Below are 19,481 nucleotides of genomic sequence, written 5' to 3'. Positions count from 1 at the left end.
TTCTGTCACAACTATTGATTTATTGAAAATTGAAATATTACACCCTTAAATTAGCATATCTTGCTTTAACTTCTCTGGACTTCGTATATAGTTAAGTAAAGAGAAAATCAAACAGAGTACGAACTGCAGTAACAGGCCATAAGTACTAAATTATAGTCTCGGGGCATTCATTGGAATTGTCACATGTGGCTATCAATTCTATTGGCATCATTCATTTCTTATATGCATAGCTCCTTAAGAACATTATTAAGTTCCTCTGCAGAATTTAATCACATTTTGTTTATTGAGTGCAATGTGAGCCAGAATAGTTATTGTTTCCCAATGTATTATTTTTTCAAAATCCCAATTTAGTTGATAGATATGCCAACTTTGGTATTCGGGGCATATATATATTTTTCTAAATACGTGCAGTTCAATCATAAGATTTTGCATTTGGATATTTGAGTACTTAATTTGACTACTTTAGAAACTCAATGTGGCATAGTGTGGGTTTTCTTATCTGCTTTTTACTCTCAGCTCACTATTTTATTGGTTAAATTTTCTCTGAATTATGTTATTTGTCTTCTTATTGATGGTTATTTTGTTGTGGTTTATGTTTTGGTTTTGAATAATTCTTCTGTTTACGCTAAATTGCTTTGATTATTTCCTCATGTGATTTATGTGTGGTTGTAATTTATATAACTCAGTATAATCATTGGACTTGAACTTTTTTTTTAATTAATATATATATATATATATATTTCTATATAAAAGTTGTCTATTCACCTAACTTTAATTAACTCGGCATAGTCAGACATGGACAAGAGTTGGATTGCATTAGGTAGCACAGTTGATGGAAGGATAAGTCGAGCATATAATGATGGGGTAATATCATTTCTTCATTTTGCAATGGCGGTTATCGATCGGGATGGTAAAATTTTGTGCCCTTATCGAAAGTGTGTGAATGTTGTTCGTCAAAATTTTCAAATTCATTTGCTGCAACATGGGATTATTCCAACTTACACTATCTGGCATGTGCATGGGGAACGCCGTGAATCAAATGAGGCTTATCATCATAATATACCCGTTGAGGGCAATGAGGTTTTGGGAGGTATTGATGCCTTAGTGGAAGATCGAATAAGAGGGGAATCAACTAATAAAACCCAAGAGGAGGAGGTTCGCACTTTTGATAAATTATTGAATGATGCCAAACGTGAAGTGTACCCAGGTTGCACAAATTACACTTTGTTAAAATTTGTCATCGAGATACTTAATATGAAGGTAACAAACCATTGGAGTAATAAGTCAGTTGACATGATGCTAGAGTTTTTAAAAAAACTTTTACCGAAGGATAATTTGGTTCCAAAGTCAACTTATGAAGCTAAAAAAATACTACGTGAATTGGGTTTGTCATACGAGCCCATTGATGCTTGTGTAAACGATTGTGTGCTCTTTTGGAAGGGAAATGCAACACTAGATAAATGTCCAAATTGTAAGGCTTCTAGATACAAGACAAATCATGGTAAAGGTAAGAAGATCTCTCGTAAGGTTCTTCGATACTTCCCATTAACACCGAGATTGAAAAGGTTGTACATGTCGAGGAAGAGAGCCGAGGATATGAAATGGTTCGAGGAAAAATGTTTAGATGACGGTGTATTGAGGCATCCTGCAGATAGTGATGCGTGGAAGGAATTCGATACACAACATCCTAAATTTGCCTTGGAGCCTCGGAATGTGAGGCTAGGGTTGGCTACTGATGGTTTCAACCCTTTCGGAAATATGAATAACTCATATAGTTTGTGGCCTGTCGTACTCATTCCGTACAACTTGCCAACGTAGTTGGCTATGAAGGACCTATTTTTCATGTTGTCATTACTTATTCCTGGAGAATCACAACTAGCAATTGATAGTGATGTCTACATGAGACCTTTCGTGGAAGAATTGAATGAATTATGGAAAAATGGTACATTAACCTATGATGCCTCGACTGGTGAGACTTTCTGCATGCGTGCAGCTTTGCTGTGGATGATACATGATTGGCCCACATTTTGTGACATTTCTGGATGGAGAACAAAGGGTCATTACTCTTGTTACACTTGCAATGATGAACCATATTTTGAATCTTTAAGAAGTAAGACTGCGTACAGTAACCATCGATGCTACTTGCCTGATGACCACCTAGAAAGGCGAAAGAGTAGAGCATATAATGGCAAGCATGAAAAATGGAAGATATCTTTGGTGATACCGATAGAAAAGATTGAAGAACAATTGGGCACGTGACGGGTGTCACATATGGAAAACATCCAAGCAACAGGAAAAGACCTCGTCAGAACCCAAATCGGACAAAGGTAAGCATCTTGTATGAGCTACCGTATTGGAAGAAAAGGAGGCTTCAACACAACATTGATGTCATGCATGTGGAGAAGAACTTTAGTGAAAATGTTTTTGGAATGATGTTGGGAATTGATGGGAAGAACAAGGATACAGATAAGGCACGAATGGATTTAGAAGATATGAATATAAGGAAAGAATTGTGGCTGACAACAAATCCCGATGGATCATATGTGAAGCCTCAAGCCAGCTTCATACTAACCCCTAAAGAGAGAGAAGGTTTCTTTGAATTCTTGAAATCAGTCAAGTATCCAGATGGGTACGCGGCAAACATTTTGAGATCAGTGAATGCAAAAAATGGTAGGTTAACAGGATTGAAAAGCCACGGCTGCCATGTACTTATACAATGGATTCTTCTTATTGGAATGCGTGGTTGCGTAGATAAAGAGATCAGTACAGCACTTTTTGAGTAAGGTAGCTGCTTCCAAGATCTATGCTCAAGGACACTGAAACGAAGTGAAATGGAGAAATTAGAGGAACGTATAGTAATCATACTATGTAAGTTTGAAAAGATCTTTCCTCCAGCCTTCTTCGATGTGATGGTTCATTTGGCCATTCACTTGCCACGTGAGACTATTCTCGGAGGACCTGTGCAATATCGGTGGATGTACCTGATTGAAAGATAATTTCTGAAATGGTACTTTCAAATGAAAGGTATAGATTATGTTGTGTGCCTAACCATACTCCTAATTGGTTATCTCTTCAAGGGCATGGGGAGGCCTACTGACGTCCCTCCCCCCTGGAAAAAAGTCTACATGAATTTTGAAATTTCCCACAGATGGCACGGGATGAAATTGGGAAATGAAAAGCGAGAACAAGAATAGCTGAATACCTCATTGCATGGTAAAGTGGCCTATACCATAGGACATATGAAAGAGGGCATCCAAGTAGAGCATAGATTGTTGCCAGGAAAAATATTTTTACACCTGGAAATAGCGACCACGTCAGAAGTTCTATATTGTAACCTGTCAACACTTTTATGCATATGCCCAGAGTACGGAAGAAAAGAAAATATTAGAAACCTTACCTCCACCTCTAATCCAACAAACTATCACAGCAATAACATTAAATACAAGGCAAAGAACTATGCCTGCAATGGCAAGTGGGGTAAAGGGGAAAAAAATATCAGTGAAACAGGCTAAGTTATATATAAAAGAAATGCAGATCAATTGAAGTCTTCTTACCAAAGTTATATCAGAAAGACTATATAAATGAAAAAAGGAGGAAAAAAATTTACTCTTGTATCATCCAATTTCGAATATTAACCTTGCAAGACTTCTTTCTGGTGGTGGTCGTGATGGTGGAGGTGGTGTAGGAATAAGCAGATTAAGTCACTTTAGTTGTCATGAAACTATCCTCTATATTTAAACTCAACTAAAACATATAATAAATCATGCTGGACGATCAGCGCTTCATTGATATTTAGGCAGTCAATAAAGTAAAAAAATAGTAATTTGATCATGAGTATTCATTCATATATCAAAAACTCATCTATGAAAAATGAACAGGTGATGAGTATTGATTTTCGCTTTATTTTATTATTTCATTCATTTGGCAGCCCAGAGGGAGGGAGGGGGTGTTTCTTAAAGAAAGCAACTAGCTAAGACAGCAGTATTGCCAGTATATGGTGATCAAACTCAGAAGTCGACACATAAAAGGAATAAGGAAAATGCTCAAATTAGAAAAATGAAGCCATCTATACCTAACCAACTTGCAAAAGCCAGATACTGCAACTTCTGAGCATGAACAAGAATTTCATTGGCTATATCATGATGAATAATTGGGAAACATGGAGGCCAGTTTTTATCATCTAAAGGGACACCAGCTGAAAATGCAATATTAGAAGAAATAAATCAGAAAAATATTATTATCTAGGAAAAGCATATAAAACTATTCTCAAAGCAATATATATGTATTGGCCTTCATCTCATGGCTTACCACTGGAAACAGTATCTTCCCTTCGTTTAATTTCCTGAAAAATATAGCATGCATCAGTACTATTGAAAACAAGTATATAAATATCTTAAAAAGTGTACACAATCAATATATATATTGCGATAATGGCGACATCTAAAGAAGTCGTCATCAAATCATGAAGAACTCTGGTTGTTATTTTGAAGGCAGTCAAATAAGTAATTTACAAATAAGAAAATATAAACAGATTTATGAGGTACAGTTGCAAGTATATTCTCGATAATGAAAGGCAAAACGAACACGTTCTCTCCTTTTTAGATCTGCTTCCCAAGCTGCAAGTTCCTTCTCCTTTTTCTTAGGATCCTGCCATATCACACCACATGATATACAACACAGTGCTCCCAATACTATGAAACAATATAAATTCAAACTGTAAATTGATTACATTCATTGAATCCAACGGTATGTCAACAATTGCATTATGTTTTTGGCCAAAACCCAGTGTTTGAGCAACCATTTGAGGAATGCGTGACTTTGGAGCAGCACTGTCATTCTGCATACAAGGGACAATTTGGATGGCTTGATGATCAATATGAATAATGAAAACAGGTTAAAAAAAAATATAAAAACAAAAATCCAAAATTGCATGATGCAACTTGTAGTCATAAAAACAACGAGAATTAAAGTATATATATATATATATATCAGCTTAGTAAATAATGCATTAACTGGTACTTGCAGTGGCTACAAATAACCTAGTTTTGTACTGTTCATACAATAACTTAGTACATTTATCACTGAGAAGGGTTGTCATCGTTTCACCTGCCAAACAAAAATCAATTGTTATCATTAGAAACTAAAAAGAGAAGAAAAACAAAAGCACAAAACATAAAAACCAAAATATTGAGTTACTTGAATTGGCATATTTAGGTGACCAATAACTAAATATCAGCTGGTTCATTCGTGATATGAGATAGGAACTCTAACTTAACTGACAAAAATGCATGGAATGCTCAGATTCTAAAGATCTCTGCATCAGATCGCTCGGCTACCAAAACATAACAATCAAAAAACTATATGCCTTTGACATACCATTTGCTTTTCAAACAGAGAACTGAGGTTGAGACCCTAAGATTTAGATATAAGTATTCAAAAGCGTTCATAGAGACAGGATTCACAGGTTGTTCTTCCCGTCTTTCCACGACAAGGTTTTGAGTGTCCTGTACATCAAAACAAAAATCACAATTAAAGTCACCCCCAATGCCCTATTCCTCAATACTAACCGAAAGGGTAGATGATCAAATATTTTTTGACTGAAATTGTAGCAAGATATAGTTACCCTTGATTCATTGAAAATAGCATCCACATCGTCGAGACTAACATCCTCGTCTGCAAAAATAGGAGGCTTATATCCCTTCTTAAACCACTTATTCTCAATGACCTTCACAATGGTAATGCGTTGTTTATACAATGAAATAACATTTGCAAAGCATTGGATACTCACATCACAAATAAGTTCCACCAACTATGGTAGTGGTAAGAGTGGTTATAAAATTTGTTTCAAATTGGATGTCTAACACCATAATCACCAAATTTCATCTAAACCCAATTTCTACAATAAGCATAATCAATTGCATTAAATTGTAACATGGTAAGAAATTCTTTTTTTTTTTGTTTTTTTGGTCAAGGAAAATAGAACTAAATGACCAAATAATCAACATAAGAGTGAAATTACAATAACTACAAGGGTAATTTGCCTTTAAGATTAAAGACCAAACGTAGCACTCAAATACTACAATCACTACAAGAAAAAGCAGATTTCGCGACTAAAAATTGAATTTTCGTCGCTGAAAGTAGGACAATTGGCGACTAAAATGGAATTAGTCGCCAAAAGTGTTCACTTTTGGCGACTAAAACAGTTTAGTAGCCAAATGCATAGTTATTGGCGACTAAAATCAATTTCGTAGCCAAAAGTAGGGGTTTTGGCGACAAAAATTCAGTTTAGTCGCCAAAAGTGGAGATTTTTGGCTACCAAAAAAAATTAGTAGCTAAAAGGAGGGGTTTTGCCGACCAAAACTCACTTTAGTCGCCAAAAGTGGATGTTTTTGGCTACTAAAAAAAGTTAGTAGCTAAAAGGAGGGGTTTTGCCGACTAAAACTCACTTTAGTCGCCAAAAGTAGATGTTTTTGGCTACTAAAAAAAAATTAGTAGCTAAAAGAAGGGGTTTTGCCGACTAAAACTCACTTTAGTCGCCAAAAGTAGATGTTTTTGGCTACTAAAAAAAGTTAGTAGCTAAAAGGAGGGGTTTTGCCGACTAAAACTCACTTTAGTTGCCAAAAGTAGATGTTTTTGGCTACTAAAAAAAAATTAGTAGCTAAAAGGAGGGGTTTTGCCGACTAAAACTCACTTTAGTCGCCAAAAGTGGCCTAAATTTTTTTTTAGTAAATAATTTATTTTTTACATAAATTATATTGAATTAAAATAATTATATTTATATATATTATTTTGTATTAATACCGGTTAATATACTATATAAATAATATATATTGCATATATATTCATGTGAAGTTGTAGTGGCACAGTAGAGGGAGTGTGTTGCAAAAAGGCTTGGAATGTGGGACGGTTGGGGTTCGAAACTCAGGAAAAGCAAAAAAAAAGTGGATTTTTTTTTTTTCGCCAGAAACACCTTTGGTGACTAAAAATTTAGTCGCCAAAACTCTTTATTTTGGCGACTAAACCGTTTAGTCGGCGATTGAGTGACTATTGGCGACTAAATTATTAGTCGCTAAAGACCTGATTTCCAAAAGTGTAAAACACTATTGGCGACTAAATTATTGGTCGCTGAAGACCTGTATTTTGGCGACTAAACAAGTTTTAGTCGCCAATACCTCCGCCGACCAGAAATACACGACAAATGTGGCGACTAAAAAATTTTGTCGGGGAAGGTAAAATTTGGACTTTCGGCAACTAAAAACAGACTTTTGGCGACCAAAAATTTAGTCGCCAAAAGTGATTTTTGTTGTAGTGAATTAAGCTTTTCGTATCAAGGCAAGAGACTGATAGCCAGATTTATGCAACATATAAAATTCATTCAGTGAACTTGCAAACTTCACTCCTTTTTGGCACAACTTCCCTATCAATGGATATGTTTTAAATTCTTACACACCTGAGATTCACATGTAATCCACTAATTATGAGTGTTTTTAAGGACAAATAACAAACATTTGAGAACAGAGGATTTTTCACCACTACAATTCAGGTTGGAGAAAAGAGAAAAACAACACAACAATACCCAAAACATAGATATTAAAATACTTGGAAAAAATACTACTAGTAGTAGAGAAGTGGTATGAATGAAATCAAACTAGTAGCCAACAAGGATTTGCATGAGCACATCACCTCTCTTAGGAGGCAGGGTGGGTCTCTGGCTGGGCTGGAGGAGGGTTATCCCACCGTCATTAGGATTTTAAAAGATTGGTTAACAGATTTAGCGACATTTACAAAAAAAAAATGCCACAAAAAAATGTGGTTATATCTACTTTTTCTAGTAGTGAATAGAGAAGAATCTGAAAATTGTAGACATCCAATCTAAGCAGCAAGCATATCTCATCACACTGTGACTGAACAACTAACATATACACAAGAATGAGATGCCTAGCAAGGCAAGAAATAGCCTTTTATATCAGTTTATAGACTCACCAAAAAGAGAGGATATGAACCAAGCAACGAGCGGGGAAGTGCTGAAGTGAAGTACCAATAAAATGAGATGTGTCTAGAGAGTAAATATTGAGGAACAGATAAAATATGAATTTCACAAGATACTCTAGTTATGTCAAGGGTGTATTTTGATGAGAGTTTTGAGGAATTTATGACAAAAAAAGTATAATAGAAATCTGCACCATTCATGAATCAAGAGATCAAATAGATTAAGAAAGAAAATATAAAGGTGCATATTACAACAAGATCAAACCCCAAGCCAAACACCACAAATAAAAGAAACATTTCAAAAAGGAAAAATTTCAAATTGTATATTTTATATAAAGGAAGAGCTGCCAACTGCTTGTATGACTGTCTAATCAAAGATCTAATTCAGAAACATTTCAAAAAGGAAAAAAAATAAATAATGAAACAGGAACCTTTCTTAAGGATGACTTTAAGTACTAAATAAAGAACAAGATCCACCAGAAAATCTATTCTTCATTTCAAAAAATGACAATGTACCAAGGTACTTTGTTTTAGAAACTACCATGATGGTGATGGTAACCATGGTAGAATCTGTAAAAGTCCAATGCTAGCAATATCAAAGAACATGAATACATCCAAATGTATTCTTTTATTTTTTTTCTACCTCCTATAAAGTATCTGTAGAAAATTTTGCAAATAACATATATGAGAATTCTAAATCTCCTCTTCATGAAATCAAATCTTTTAATTTCCTCCATTTTCTCAGCAACCTCACACCAAAAACACAACTTTTTTTCATTCAAAGATGAACATCAATAATCTGAATTTCATTTTCATTCCATTTCCACCATATATCAAAACATAACACACAATATGTACACATTTATATTGCATAAAAACACATATACATACAGATGCACAAACACATCGATCTTAAGCATATGATTTGGAAATGAAGAGAGAGATAGATTGAGAGAGAGAGAGAGAGTCTAAATCAGAGGCTTTACCGGCCTGAGCTGGAGGGAGAGGCTTGGAGGGCAGCTTAGCTGGCTGAATAGCGGCGGCGGACTGAGCCGGAGCTGGGGCTTTCTTCGGAGGGGGAGGGAGCTTCTGGAGGAGCTGATTGGGGTCGTCATTGTCATCGTCGCCGAGAAGATCAAAAGGGTTTGTGGTAGCCATTGTTATATAGTTCGATATATGTTTTTACAGATACATAGCGATGTAAAAGCTCGAAGCTTTTGGAGTTTCAGAAGCAACCAGGAAACCCTAGTTATTGGTTAACTCCATAATTAGATCTTACAACAACAATAAACTTAGAGAGAGAGAAAGAGAGACAAAAATTGTGGGGGTCTGTAAACCCTAGCCGGAGCGGCAGAGATAAGTGTGAGTTGCGTAGTACAAGTCTTAAAACCCTAGTGGGACTGTATGAGTGTGGTTGAATTTGGATCAGGATTGGTTTGGGCCCTTTTATATTGTTTACTCAAAATATTTGATTTTTGGGTGGTGTTTAGGAGGTTTGTGTGTTGAGTTTTTTTTTTTTTTTTTTCTTTTTACTAGATGACAAATTTTTTTAAAATTAAAAAAATAAATCTAAACAAAATCTCACATCTAATTTTATAATTATTTTAATTTTTCTCTCACAAACATCACATCTAATCACAAAAAAACTTAACTATCTTTTCAAACACTAAAAAAAATTTCTCCAATAAAATCCTACAATTAAAAAAACTACATAAAAACTCACTTCCCAAACTACATAAAGGAAGATCTTTGATTTGGGAATTGTATATTTTATATAAAAATCAAATTGAAATATTTTATACAATCACACCTATTTATGGAGTGTAATTAAATATATATATATATATATATATATATAATTACACTTATTTAAAAAGTGTGATTAAAAAGTAGTAATGTATATATAATCACACTTTAATTAAAATGTGTGATTAAAAAATATATATACATAATCACACTTATTTAAAAAGCGTGATTAAAAAGTAGTAGTGTATATATAATCACACTTTAATTAGAAATGTGATTGAAAAATATATAAATAATCACACTTTAATTAGAATGTGTGGTTAAAAATATATATATATATATATATATAATCACACTTATTTAAAAAGTGTGATTAAAAAGTAGTAGTGTATATATAATCACACTTTAATTAGAATGTGTGATTAAAAAATATATAAATAATCACACTTTAATTAGAATGTGTGATTAAAAAATATATATATAATCACACTTGTTTAAAAAGTGTGATTAAAAAGTAGTAGTGTATATATAATCACACTTTAATTAAAATGTGTGATTAAAAAATATATAAATAATCACACTTTAATTAGAATGTGTGATTAAAATGTATATATATAATCACACTTGTTTAAAAAGTATAATTAAAAAGTAGTAGTGTATATATAATCACACTTTAATTAGAAGGTGTGATTAAATATATATATATATATATATATATATATATATATATATATAATCACACTTAATTGAAAAGTGACATAAAAAATAAATATTATCACACTCAATCAAATTAAATGTGATTAAAAAATCAATCTAATTTTTTTTATCACACTTTCAATAAAAGTGAGATCTTTTTTTTTTTGTCAAAGTGTGATCTTTAACTATTTTTGTAGTAGTGAAAACACAATCATTTATTTTTTTTAAAACACAATGAGTTAAAAAAAATCAATTACAAATTTTTATTCTTCAAAATACAATCTTTAAAAGATAATCTCGACTGGACTTTGATCGTTTCCCTTTAGGGTCAAATGTGTCACAATTGAAAAATTAGAGATCAAAGCGACACAATCTCTAAATTACAGGAACTGTTAGTGTAATTCGCGCTTAAAAAAATTGTCTATATTTAAAACATAATTATCGTTCAATTTGTTGAAGACAACTACAATAAAATGTAAAAGTAATAATTATTTGATTGACCTTTTTTTTTTTTTTTAATAAATGACATATGCTAAGAGTCTTATAAAATGAACAATTAAAATTATCGAAACGGACCCATGAATCCAACATGCCTTTCAAGTTTTTTAAAATTTAGATTTGAATTTTAAAGAAGCACAATATAAATACTACAAGAAAAGTGACTTTAAAACACGGAATTTTTTGCGATGGCGTGTATACCGTCGCAAAAAGTCGGCTTTTGCGACGGTATTCAAAGCCGTCTCAAATAAATGTATCTGCGACGGTAATCGCCCCGTTGCTAATAAGCAAACAAGAAAAAGTGCCTTAAACACGGAAGTATTTGCGGCGCATTTTGTGCCGTCGCCAAAAAAAATTCTTTTGAGACGGGTGGAAATTACCGTCGCAAATAGTGGGCATTTGTGACGGCAATTGACTGTCGCAAAAGAAACCTTATTATTAATAGTTGGATTTTATCAGTTGCGACCGTTATTCTATACCGTTGCAAAAGGTAATGAATTTTCAACTCCCTCATTTCGCCCAAATTGGCGGTCGATCAAAACCCCAAAAATTTCATCCCCAAATCCCTAACACATTCTCCCTCACAATCACAGAGACTTCAAGTTCCCAATCTCAGAGACGAGTTCGAGTTCGTGTTCACCGACGATCACAGAGATTTCGAGTTCCTAATCACAGAGATTTCGATTGTTCACCGATGATGATCTCTCTGTCGACGAGCGACGACGGCTAGCAGTGGTGCGGCGACGGCGTAGTACGACCCCTCTCTCTCGCGCGACCTTAGTTAGTATGCTCTCTCTCTCTCTCTCTCATTTCAATCTCTCTATCTCAATCTTCTTTCATCTTTGATTTCGATCTCAATCTGTTACGCAATCACAATCGATTTCAAGACCTTGTGTTCTCTTAGTCGATTGATCCTCAATCTCTCACTTTCGGCGTGAATCAGCCTCCGGCATAAAGAAGACAGTGGCGCGAATCACTCTCCGGCGTCTCAGCTCTTCAGTGTCGTTCTCCTCTTTGGCGTTGGTCTCCTTGAATAACATCGCATATGATCTAAGGTAATTCAAACTAAGTGATTTTTTTTTTTTTTTTTTTTTACAAAATCAGTTAATAGACTAAGGTTTCTTAATCTGAGAATATGATAAATAAATTTTTGACTCTCTTTTTTATTTATGTTTTATTTTACTGCTCTTTGGGGGTGAAAATTGGGATTGTGATATTATTTTTTGCCTTATAAATAGCCAATAACAGAGATGTTTTTGTTCTAATTACTTTTCTGCATTCCACATAGAAGGTTAAAGTGCAATATTGTGTATGTTTAATTTTGGATTGTTCCTATGAACTGCTATGGAGTTTTCTTAAGTTTTTTTTCTACTCTGTGCAAATTAAAATTTCAACCAAAAGATTTCACTTTCTTGATAGAAACTAATAAATCCAAATAGTAACTAATCTACTCTACTCTCCATTGTTTCTATGAAACTGCTATGGTGTATTTTATTTTATTTTAAATTCTTTTATGTTTTTAATAGTTGTCCAGGATGTATTTTCTGATAGATTGATATAAATAATAAAAGTTATATTCTTTATTCATTACTTATATATATATATATATATATATTTGGAACAAATGCCAAAACCGGTAAACCGCACTGAACCAAACCGAAAAGGTACTTGCCGGTCCTGTGCGGTTCACTTGTTTGTGTTGGTCTTTACTATTGAAGGAGATCCAAAGAAACCTGTTATAAAGAAATTCCAGAAATTTTGGTTTTAGAGATTGCAAAAGGCTGTCAGCTTCATGATCTGTCAAGGCTTCTATTGCCTAGTTGACTTTTGCTTCTTGGAGATACTACATTATTCCATGTGTGGTTGTTCATGTAGCTAATGGAGTGAACAACTAGAACCTATACGCGGTGAAATGATGAAGCTTGAGGAAGTGTGTATTAGAAAAAGGCTTTTAAGAGAAGAAATGTGCTCTTTGGGTAATTATTAATGTGATCTATTCTTCTTGAACTTAACCAACTTAGTTCTCTCAAGTAGCTAGCGCTAGAATTATTTCACAAAGCTATGTATCTAACCTCATCAATCACCAATCCTCATGTGAATATGGGTTGTGCTCTAGGGCTATAAATTAATTGGACCTGCCAATGGTAAGTAGCCATTTTATTTAATTTGCTTTCATTTTGAAAAGAAATCCCTTGTGTTTTGAGATAATAGTGATGCCATGACTGATCTATATTCTTTTTTATTGTATCCCTGGTTCAGAATGCTCACTAGTCATCATTAGCCCTTGTTTATTTGTGTTGCTCGTTAGTCTTGTTTTATTAATCTGTGTTAGTTGAACTCATATTTTTTGAGTTGTAACAATACTTACTATTTGCTTGGTACTGATTTTTCATTTTGTGCTTGAACAATGTCAGAATAAGGGCTCATCTAGTGAAGGTTCCACCGCATCAACTGTGCCTGCAACTAAGGTAAGAACAAAATAATTTTCATGTTGTTTGTGTTGATGTTGTTGCTTATACAAACAAAGAGAAATGTGAAGGTGATCTTTCTCGTTATTTGAATTTGGTTGTCCCAATTATTTATGGTGGGCATTGGGTCATAATGTTGTCATGCCATAAATTATCATTGTATTTGTTTTACACAGAAAACAGTTTAAGGTTGTATTATCTCACTCATTGTCAGTTTTCTAGTTAGCTTTATGTAGCTTGTTTTGCTACCCGATATTGAAGGTTTTTTGGTAGATAAGTTATGCTAAGGATTTAAATAGTTAAAATACACTTTCTTTAACAATTACTTAGTGTTTTTTTGAGGATAAAATCAGGTTGAAGATAAATGGTGACACATAATGAAGAAAGATCCTATTTACAGGAAAGATGCTCTTACAATTTGAATGATATGGTAGATTCTAGAATTGGAGTAATCAAATTTCATGCTTCTATAGCTACAATGGTTAGAATCTTGGATCTTGTTTTCGACCTAACATGTTACTATATTAGCAAGAATGGTTAACTATTTTGGATTTTTGTTGCTGACACCAACTTGTAGAATGAGATATCAGACTTGCAATCAAGCGGTTGATATTTTAGCTTTGTTTTTGGTAATTTTAATTGATCTTCATTTAGGTTTATCTAAATTATTTTGTTGATTAATTATACCAAAGAATCCTTGGGAGCAAGCAATACTCAATCGAGTGGGCTACACCCCAGAGATTAGCCATGGCGTGCTAGTTGAAATGGCAGAGCACAGGAAGGAATTGGAGAAGAAAACAAAGCCCATCCTTGATACTTTGAGAAGCTACCAAGACTTGCCACCTGTAACTCCATATTTCAATTTATACATTTGAGTTTCTTTTTCTTTTTTCCAATGAAATAATGATTTATGGAAACTCCTATTTGTGCAGGATAAAGCTTTGGCGGCACTAGCAATTGAGGACAAGAAAAGGCAGTATGCTGCTGCTGAGAAGTACCTTGAAGATGTATTGCAGTCAGCTCTTTCCACTACGGAGTGAGATACCAATATTTGTGCTCTAAAATATTGTTTGTATATGCTCCTCCACTATTTAGAACATGTGATGGTGCATCATAACTGCTTTCTTTTTATCAATGGGAGTGATGATTTCCATAAATCCTAGCCATATCAAACTTTTATTCATTTGATGGAAATTTGGTTCTCATTTTCTTTTATTCAGGATTTGATAAATTTGACAAAAATCACCTGTACTTTTTTACAAATTCACCTACTCGTGTTTATCATTATTGAACGATGTGCCCACATTACGTGCATATTGAATAAATCCTTGGTGCTGTACTTGGCATTTGAAGGTAGAGTACATGTCATCCAATGTTAGTTATGAAGAGACTTGTGTCATTAATAGAACTGACGGTATGATGGTTGCTTTACTTGGCATTTGAAGGTAGAGTACTTATTTTTTTATGTTTTTCTGTAATTAAAATATTAACACAATTATATTGCCATTAATTATTTTTATTTTGTTATTTTCAGATATTTCCAGAGTAGCAGTTTGCTTCTTATGGAATGCAGGCGTGTAAAGAATATGACTAACTTTTGTTTTTGTAACCCACGGAAGAAGCATGACGAAAACTTTTATTTTTGATTTACGTTATTTAGATTTGTGAACAACATTATGTATGTATTATGGAACATTATGTATTGGGATAATTTTGCTGATGTATTGTTATGAATGGAAGAATATTTTAATTATGGATGAATTTTTATTTATATACTAGACTTTTTATATTATTATGTAATTATTGGTTTTTTTACAGTTATTTTTCATTTAATACGGGTTATTTTCATATTTTTAATAATTTTATTACAGGTTTTTTTTTTTTTTTGAGACGGCAGCCCATTCACTGTCTCAAATAGGGTTTTTTGCGACAGCAGTAACGCTGTCGCAAAAGATTAGGCATTTGGTTGAAAATGAGGACTTTTAGCGACAGTGTAATTTGCCGTCGCCAATAGTACTTTAGCGACAGCACCAAGTGCTGTCTCAAAACACCCTTTAGCGACGGTACTTGTGCCGTCGCAAATACCCCTTTTAGCGACGACAAAACAATGCCGTCTCAAAAAAAGTCAGATTTTCACGCGTTAATGGCGACGGCATTTTTCTGTCGCAAAAAGGCTTCTTTGCCGTCGCAAACCAAAGGCAACGACGTCATACCGTCGCTAAAGCCCTTTTGCAACCCCCTCTGTTGCGACCCCCCACTTGCCGTCGCAAAAGGCCACTTACCGTCGCAAAAAATCTTTTGAGACGGCGTTTTGAGTGATTGCGACAGCATTTTACCGTTGCAAAAAATCACTTTTTTTGTAGTAAGAAGAATAAAAATTAGAATATTGAAGTGAATACTTTAATGTTGTATTTGGTTAGGAGATTGAGAAAATAATTTGAAAAAAGAAATGAAAAAGATAGATAAAATGTAAATAAAATATATTTACATTTTATATAATTTCACATACTTTTTTTTTCACTTTTTAAATTTCTTCTCAAATCCTCAACCAAACATAGCCTATTTGGAGCCACCCTGCATGTAATTCTATTTACTAGGGTGTGAACTTTCATTGATTGGTGATACGATGACGTCATATTCCCGTCATACTTGATATTTACTTGGGTAGGACTTACACAGTTAAAAGATAGTCTAGACTCTGTCATACTTGATATTTACTTGTGTAGGACTTACCATAATTAAAAGATAATCTAGACTGGACTTTGAACGTCTCCCTTTATAAAGCAACCGTCCATTACGATTTAATAAACCATCCTGAGTGATCCTATTTTCTCATAAATACCATCATTATTCATTGTGCAGACTGCTCATAACTCCATAGTAGTATTTAGAACCACTGAAATTCTCAATATGAGGAAATTCTCCACTATTGGCTCCTTTTAGTTGTGCTGCTTTGTTTTGAAACAGCTAAGCCCTGTTTATGCAGTGCTTCAACCAACAGTTGTGTAGAAGATGAGAGACTAGCTCTTCTTCTTTTTTGAGCAGCAAAAAAAACAGCCCTTTATTGATGAAAATTTCCAAAAACATACAACTGAAATTACATCAACTAAAGGAAGAGGAAGTGCAAAAAGCATAACCCCACAATCTCAACTAAGTTGGCACCACAAGTGAAGCCCAATCATTTGTCAGCACACCTCAAGGCTGAAGAGACAACAACCACAAGACACTGAAAAAAAAATAACAAAAACAAACCACCAAGCAAACCAGACCAGACCCAAAGCAAACCAGTTGCCTTGCTCATCCTACAGATTCCAGGGCAAACAGATCCCATCCTCCCAGCAAACCCCCCAGCAGACCTCACCCCACAGACGCTTCGCTTCAATTGTCATCTTGGCATAGTGTCACGGGCCAACTTCTTTAGAGGCGCAACGGATCAATTTTTGCCCGTGTGGCGCTCAAACTCCACCAAGTTTAAGCCCGCCATAGCTCACTGACAAATCGAGTGTTGATGGTCTCACCCGTTTGAACATTAGGGCCCAATGCTTTGTTAAGCAAAACAACTTCAGAAGGAAGCTCCGTCTTCACCCGGATGCCACAAGTAGGCCTAACGCCTCAAGTGCACCAAGCACGGCATAAGTCGCTTCACAGTGCCAAGCTTACCTCAAGCAAGGTGCTCGCCCAACTTAGGTTTATGTCATCAAGGTGCCTAGCCACACAACAATGTGCAAGCGAAGGTCCTCAACTTAGCCGACAAGATAACATTGCATGTTGGGTCTTTGATAGCATCTCAAAGTGTCGTAGGGTCAAACATGCCTCAATAGATACATATTGGATGGCCACTTGGTCATGCAAAGTCCACAAGCCACCGAGGGTCAATCTCTTCCCCACGGCATAGTCCTCGTGCCAACACGTGTGTTAGATTCCGTCTAAGGCCATTGCGCCCCTTAGCGTTGCACCAACGTGTAGTATGAGTAAGGCAACATCTCAATCCGTAGCTTGCTTGTAGCATAATGTAGTCCCTCAATGGACTTAATCAATACATAGCTTGATGCCTTCATTCGATAGCCAACATATGCGGTGTCGCCTTCCAACCGCTTAGCTTAAGTCACGGGATCCCCTCGTGCAAGGTTAAACCCAAACCAAGCACTAGGGTTGGCACACGAGGCCTCTAGTGGTGCCTCGATAGCCCATTCGGTCCAAAACGAGTCCCAAATATGCCATATTGCGTGGCATAATGGAAGCAACGTAGTGAACCTCCCACTCGGGAGGGTGCGTGCAGTGCCTGCATTATTGCACCGTCCACGGGGCTCCCAAACCCACGTGGAGACCCTAGACACCCCTCTGGATGCCTAAAGCCCGCCCTTGAGTTGCCCCAAGGTTGCTCACTTGAAGCCCAGTTTAGGCGGGGAGGTAGGTAGGTAGCACACCATACCCCCTTATATATGCTTGTTAAGCAATTTGCCTTCTGGCAGGAGGAAACATCATACATGTCCGAGGAGTCATAATGATTTTTCATAAATTTCACAAATTGAGAAAAATCACGAAACTTGGTCGAGAAAACACTTCCCTTAAGAACTCTTTCTAGTAAAAATTTCAGCCCGAAACTCCTTCGTTTGAATGCCGAAAAAACGTGCCAAAATTCTGCACTGTTGGCTGCCACTGATGGCTGCTACTGCTGTATTTTGCTGCTACTGGCAGTGCTGGTTGGCTATTGGCATGGGCTGCGGCTTTGCCGTTTGCTGGCTATTATTGGCCTACATGCCTTGGGCTACTTGCGGCCAAAGTTAGGCCACGTTGGGGCACTTTCAACGGCCACTCTTGAGCACTCAATGGCCACACCCCCGCGAGCAAAACGTCACGGAGTTAGCCTTGCATGGGCACCCGTGACACTCTTCTCCACTTCAACCATCAACGTCCTCTGATGTAGCACAAAGCTGATACTGCAGTGCGTGTACCGGCTCCTCTGATGAGTCCAACACCTCTATGTTGATGGCCTATCTTCAACGTCTAACTCTTTTAGCCAGCTCCCCTCATTGTTCTCTACTCAAATCCAGCTGAAATGCACTCCACTTGTTGCGCCCTCTACTAGCAACTTTTCTCAAATGCCCTCTCTGAAAATGGCCTCTGCCAAAGCTCCTCTGAGTGTCTTTAAACTCTGCCCATTTCCAATGCTCTTGAAATGCCAAGCCCTCTTCTCAAATGGCCTCTCTGCCAATGCTCCTCCGAGTAAACTCAAGCTCCTCTGAGCTAACTCAAGCTCCTCTGAGCTGACTCCTCCGAACTATGTTCCTCTAATGATCCCTCATGCTCCCAATGGTCCTCTGAGCTAACTTGCAGTGGCAAGTCGACTCCTCCGGATGATGTTCCTCTAATGATTCCTCATGCTCCCAATGCTCCTCTGAGCTAACTCGCAGTGGGTCGTCGCATCGCGACTTCCTCCTCCACTCAAGTTGTCGACGCCCTCGTCGACTCAATGCAAATCATCAATTACTCTCAAAATGATTAAACAATGCCCTCCGGCAAGCTCAAGGCCCTCTGGCTGATATCTTCAATAAACTCAAGTTTCTCTGTACTGTGCCCTCTGGTGAAATAAAAGCCCTCTGGCTGCTGCTCATTAGCAAGCTCATGTCTCTGAAACCTTCTGGCTGATGCCCGCTGGCAAACTTAATCTCTGAAGCCCTCTTGGATGTTGCTCTCTGGCAAACTCAAACTTTAAAACACTTTAGTTGAAGCCCTCTGGCAAATTGTAGCCCTCTGTCTAAGGCATTCTTTGCAAACTCACATTTTCTCATGCTCTCTAGCAAAAATGAAGCCCTCTAGCTTAACTCGAACTCGTGCCCTCTGGCAATGGGTAGCCTTCTAGCTGGATATTTAGTTATAACCCCAAACTTCAATGCTCTTGTAGAAGTGTAGCCCTCTGGCTGAATTGAAACCCACCGGATTTGCTTAACTCGCTCTTTTTTAACAAAGTGTAGCCCACCGGCTACATAAGCTTTTATAACTCAAAGCTTTAATGTTGCTCTTAGAAATGTAGCCCTTTAGCTGAAATGAAGCCCACTGGCTTTGCTCAACTCGTGCCCTCTG

General features: G+C 36.1%; 3 protein-coding genes across 5 annotated transcripts; 2 read left to right on the top strand and 1 right to left on the bottom strand.

Moving 5' to 3' along the window:
• The first annotated feature begins 795 nt into the window (after positions 1–795).
• LOC114307152 (uncharacterized) lies at positions 796–1,818 on the top strand. The gene has a single exon (XM_082885172.1). The coding sequence runs from the start codon at positions 796–798 to the stop codon at positions 1,816–1,818; it is 1,023 nt and encodes a 340-aa protein (XP_082741298.1).
• Positions 1,819–2,943: 1,125 nt separating this feature from the next.
• LOC114297645 (secretory carrier-associated membrane protein 4-like) lies at positions 2,944–7,733 on the bottom strand. The gene is made up of 9 exons (XM_082885171.1): positions 5,624–7,733; positions 5,377–5,504; positions 4,730–5,106; positions 4,585–4,647; positions 4,309–4,342; positions 4,073–4,195; positions 3,398–3,460; positions 3,099–3,296; positions 2,944–2,981 (listed from the first exon to the last, which is right to left on the bottom strand). Exons 3-9 carry the CDS (start codon positions 4,841–4,843, stop codon positions 2,944–2,946), a joined length of 633 nt encoding a protein of 210 aa, XP_082741297.1. The 5' UTR covers positions 4,844–5,106; positions 5,377–5,504; positions 5,624–7,733.
• A 3,666-nt stretch (positions 7,734–11,399) lies between these two features.
• LOC145796932 (HAUS augmin-like complex subunit) lies at positions 11,400–15,127 on the top strand. Of its 3 annotated transcripts, none has more exons than XM_082882626.1 (6): positions 11,400–11,713; positions 11,873–11,984; positions 13,344–13,397; positions 14,090–14,242; positions 14,330–14,433; positions 14,932–15,127. In XM_082882626.1, the coding sequence occupies exons 4-6, from the start codon at positions 14,162–14,164 to the stop codon at positions 15,041–15,043; spliced, it is 297 nt and encodes a 98-aa protein (XP_082738752.1). In that variant the 5' UTR covers positions 11,400–11,713; positions 11,873–11,984; positions 13,344–13,397; positions 14,090–14,161; the 3' UTR covers positions 15,044–15,127. The 3 variants fall into 3 exon arrangements, with proteins under 3 accessions (XP_082738752.1, XP_082738753.1, XP_082738754.1); XM_082882627.1 differs by having other exon boundaries at positions 13,344–13,398; positions 14,106–14,242; XM_082882628.1 differs by having other exon boundaries at positions 11,498–11,709.
• Positions 15,128–19,481: the final 4,354 nt, after the last annotated feature.

This window comes from Camellia sinensis, chromosome 8 (assembly GCF_055761805.1).
Source record: "Camellia sinensis isolate YWXY chromosome 8, ASM5576180v1, whole genome shotgun sequence".
NCBI lineage: Eukaryota > Viridiplantae > Streptophyta > Magnoliopsida > Ericales > Theaceae > Camellia > Camellia sinensis.
Note: the sequence above shows the minus strand (reverse complement) of the source record. Positions and strands in the feature narration are given on the sequence as shown.

Coding starts and splice junctions, on each gene's coding strand:
- LOC114297645 (XM_082885171.1), bottom strand. CDS start 4,843: ATGCAGAATGACAGTGCTGCTCCAAAGTCACGCATTCCTCAAATGGTT. Junction 3,297..3,397: donor TTGTTGGATTAGAGGTGGAG/GTAAGGTTTCTA, acceptor CGCTATTTCCAG/GTGTAAAAATATTTTTCCTG. Junction 2,982..3,098: donor TTTTTCCAGGGGGGAGGGAC/GTCAGTAGGCCT, acceptor TCTTTCAATCAG/GTACATCCACCGATATTGCA.
- LOC145796932 (XM_082882626.1), top strand. CDS start 14,162: ATGGCAGAGCACAGGAAGGAATTGGAGAAGAAAACAAAGCCCATCCTT. Junction 14,243..14,329: donor GCTACCAAGACTTGCCACCT/GTAACTCCATAT, acceptor CTATTTGTGCAG/GATAAAGCTTTGGCGGCACT. Junction 14,434..14,931: donor TCAGCTCTTTCCACTACGGA/GTGAGATACCAA, acceptor TGTTATTTTCAG/ATATTTCCAGAGTAGCAGTT.
- LOC114307152 (XM_082885172.1), top strand. CDS start 796: ATGGACAAGAGTTGGATTGCATTAGGTAGCACAGTTGATGGAAGGATA.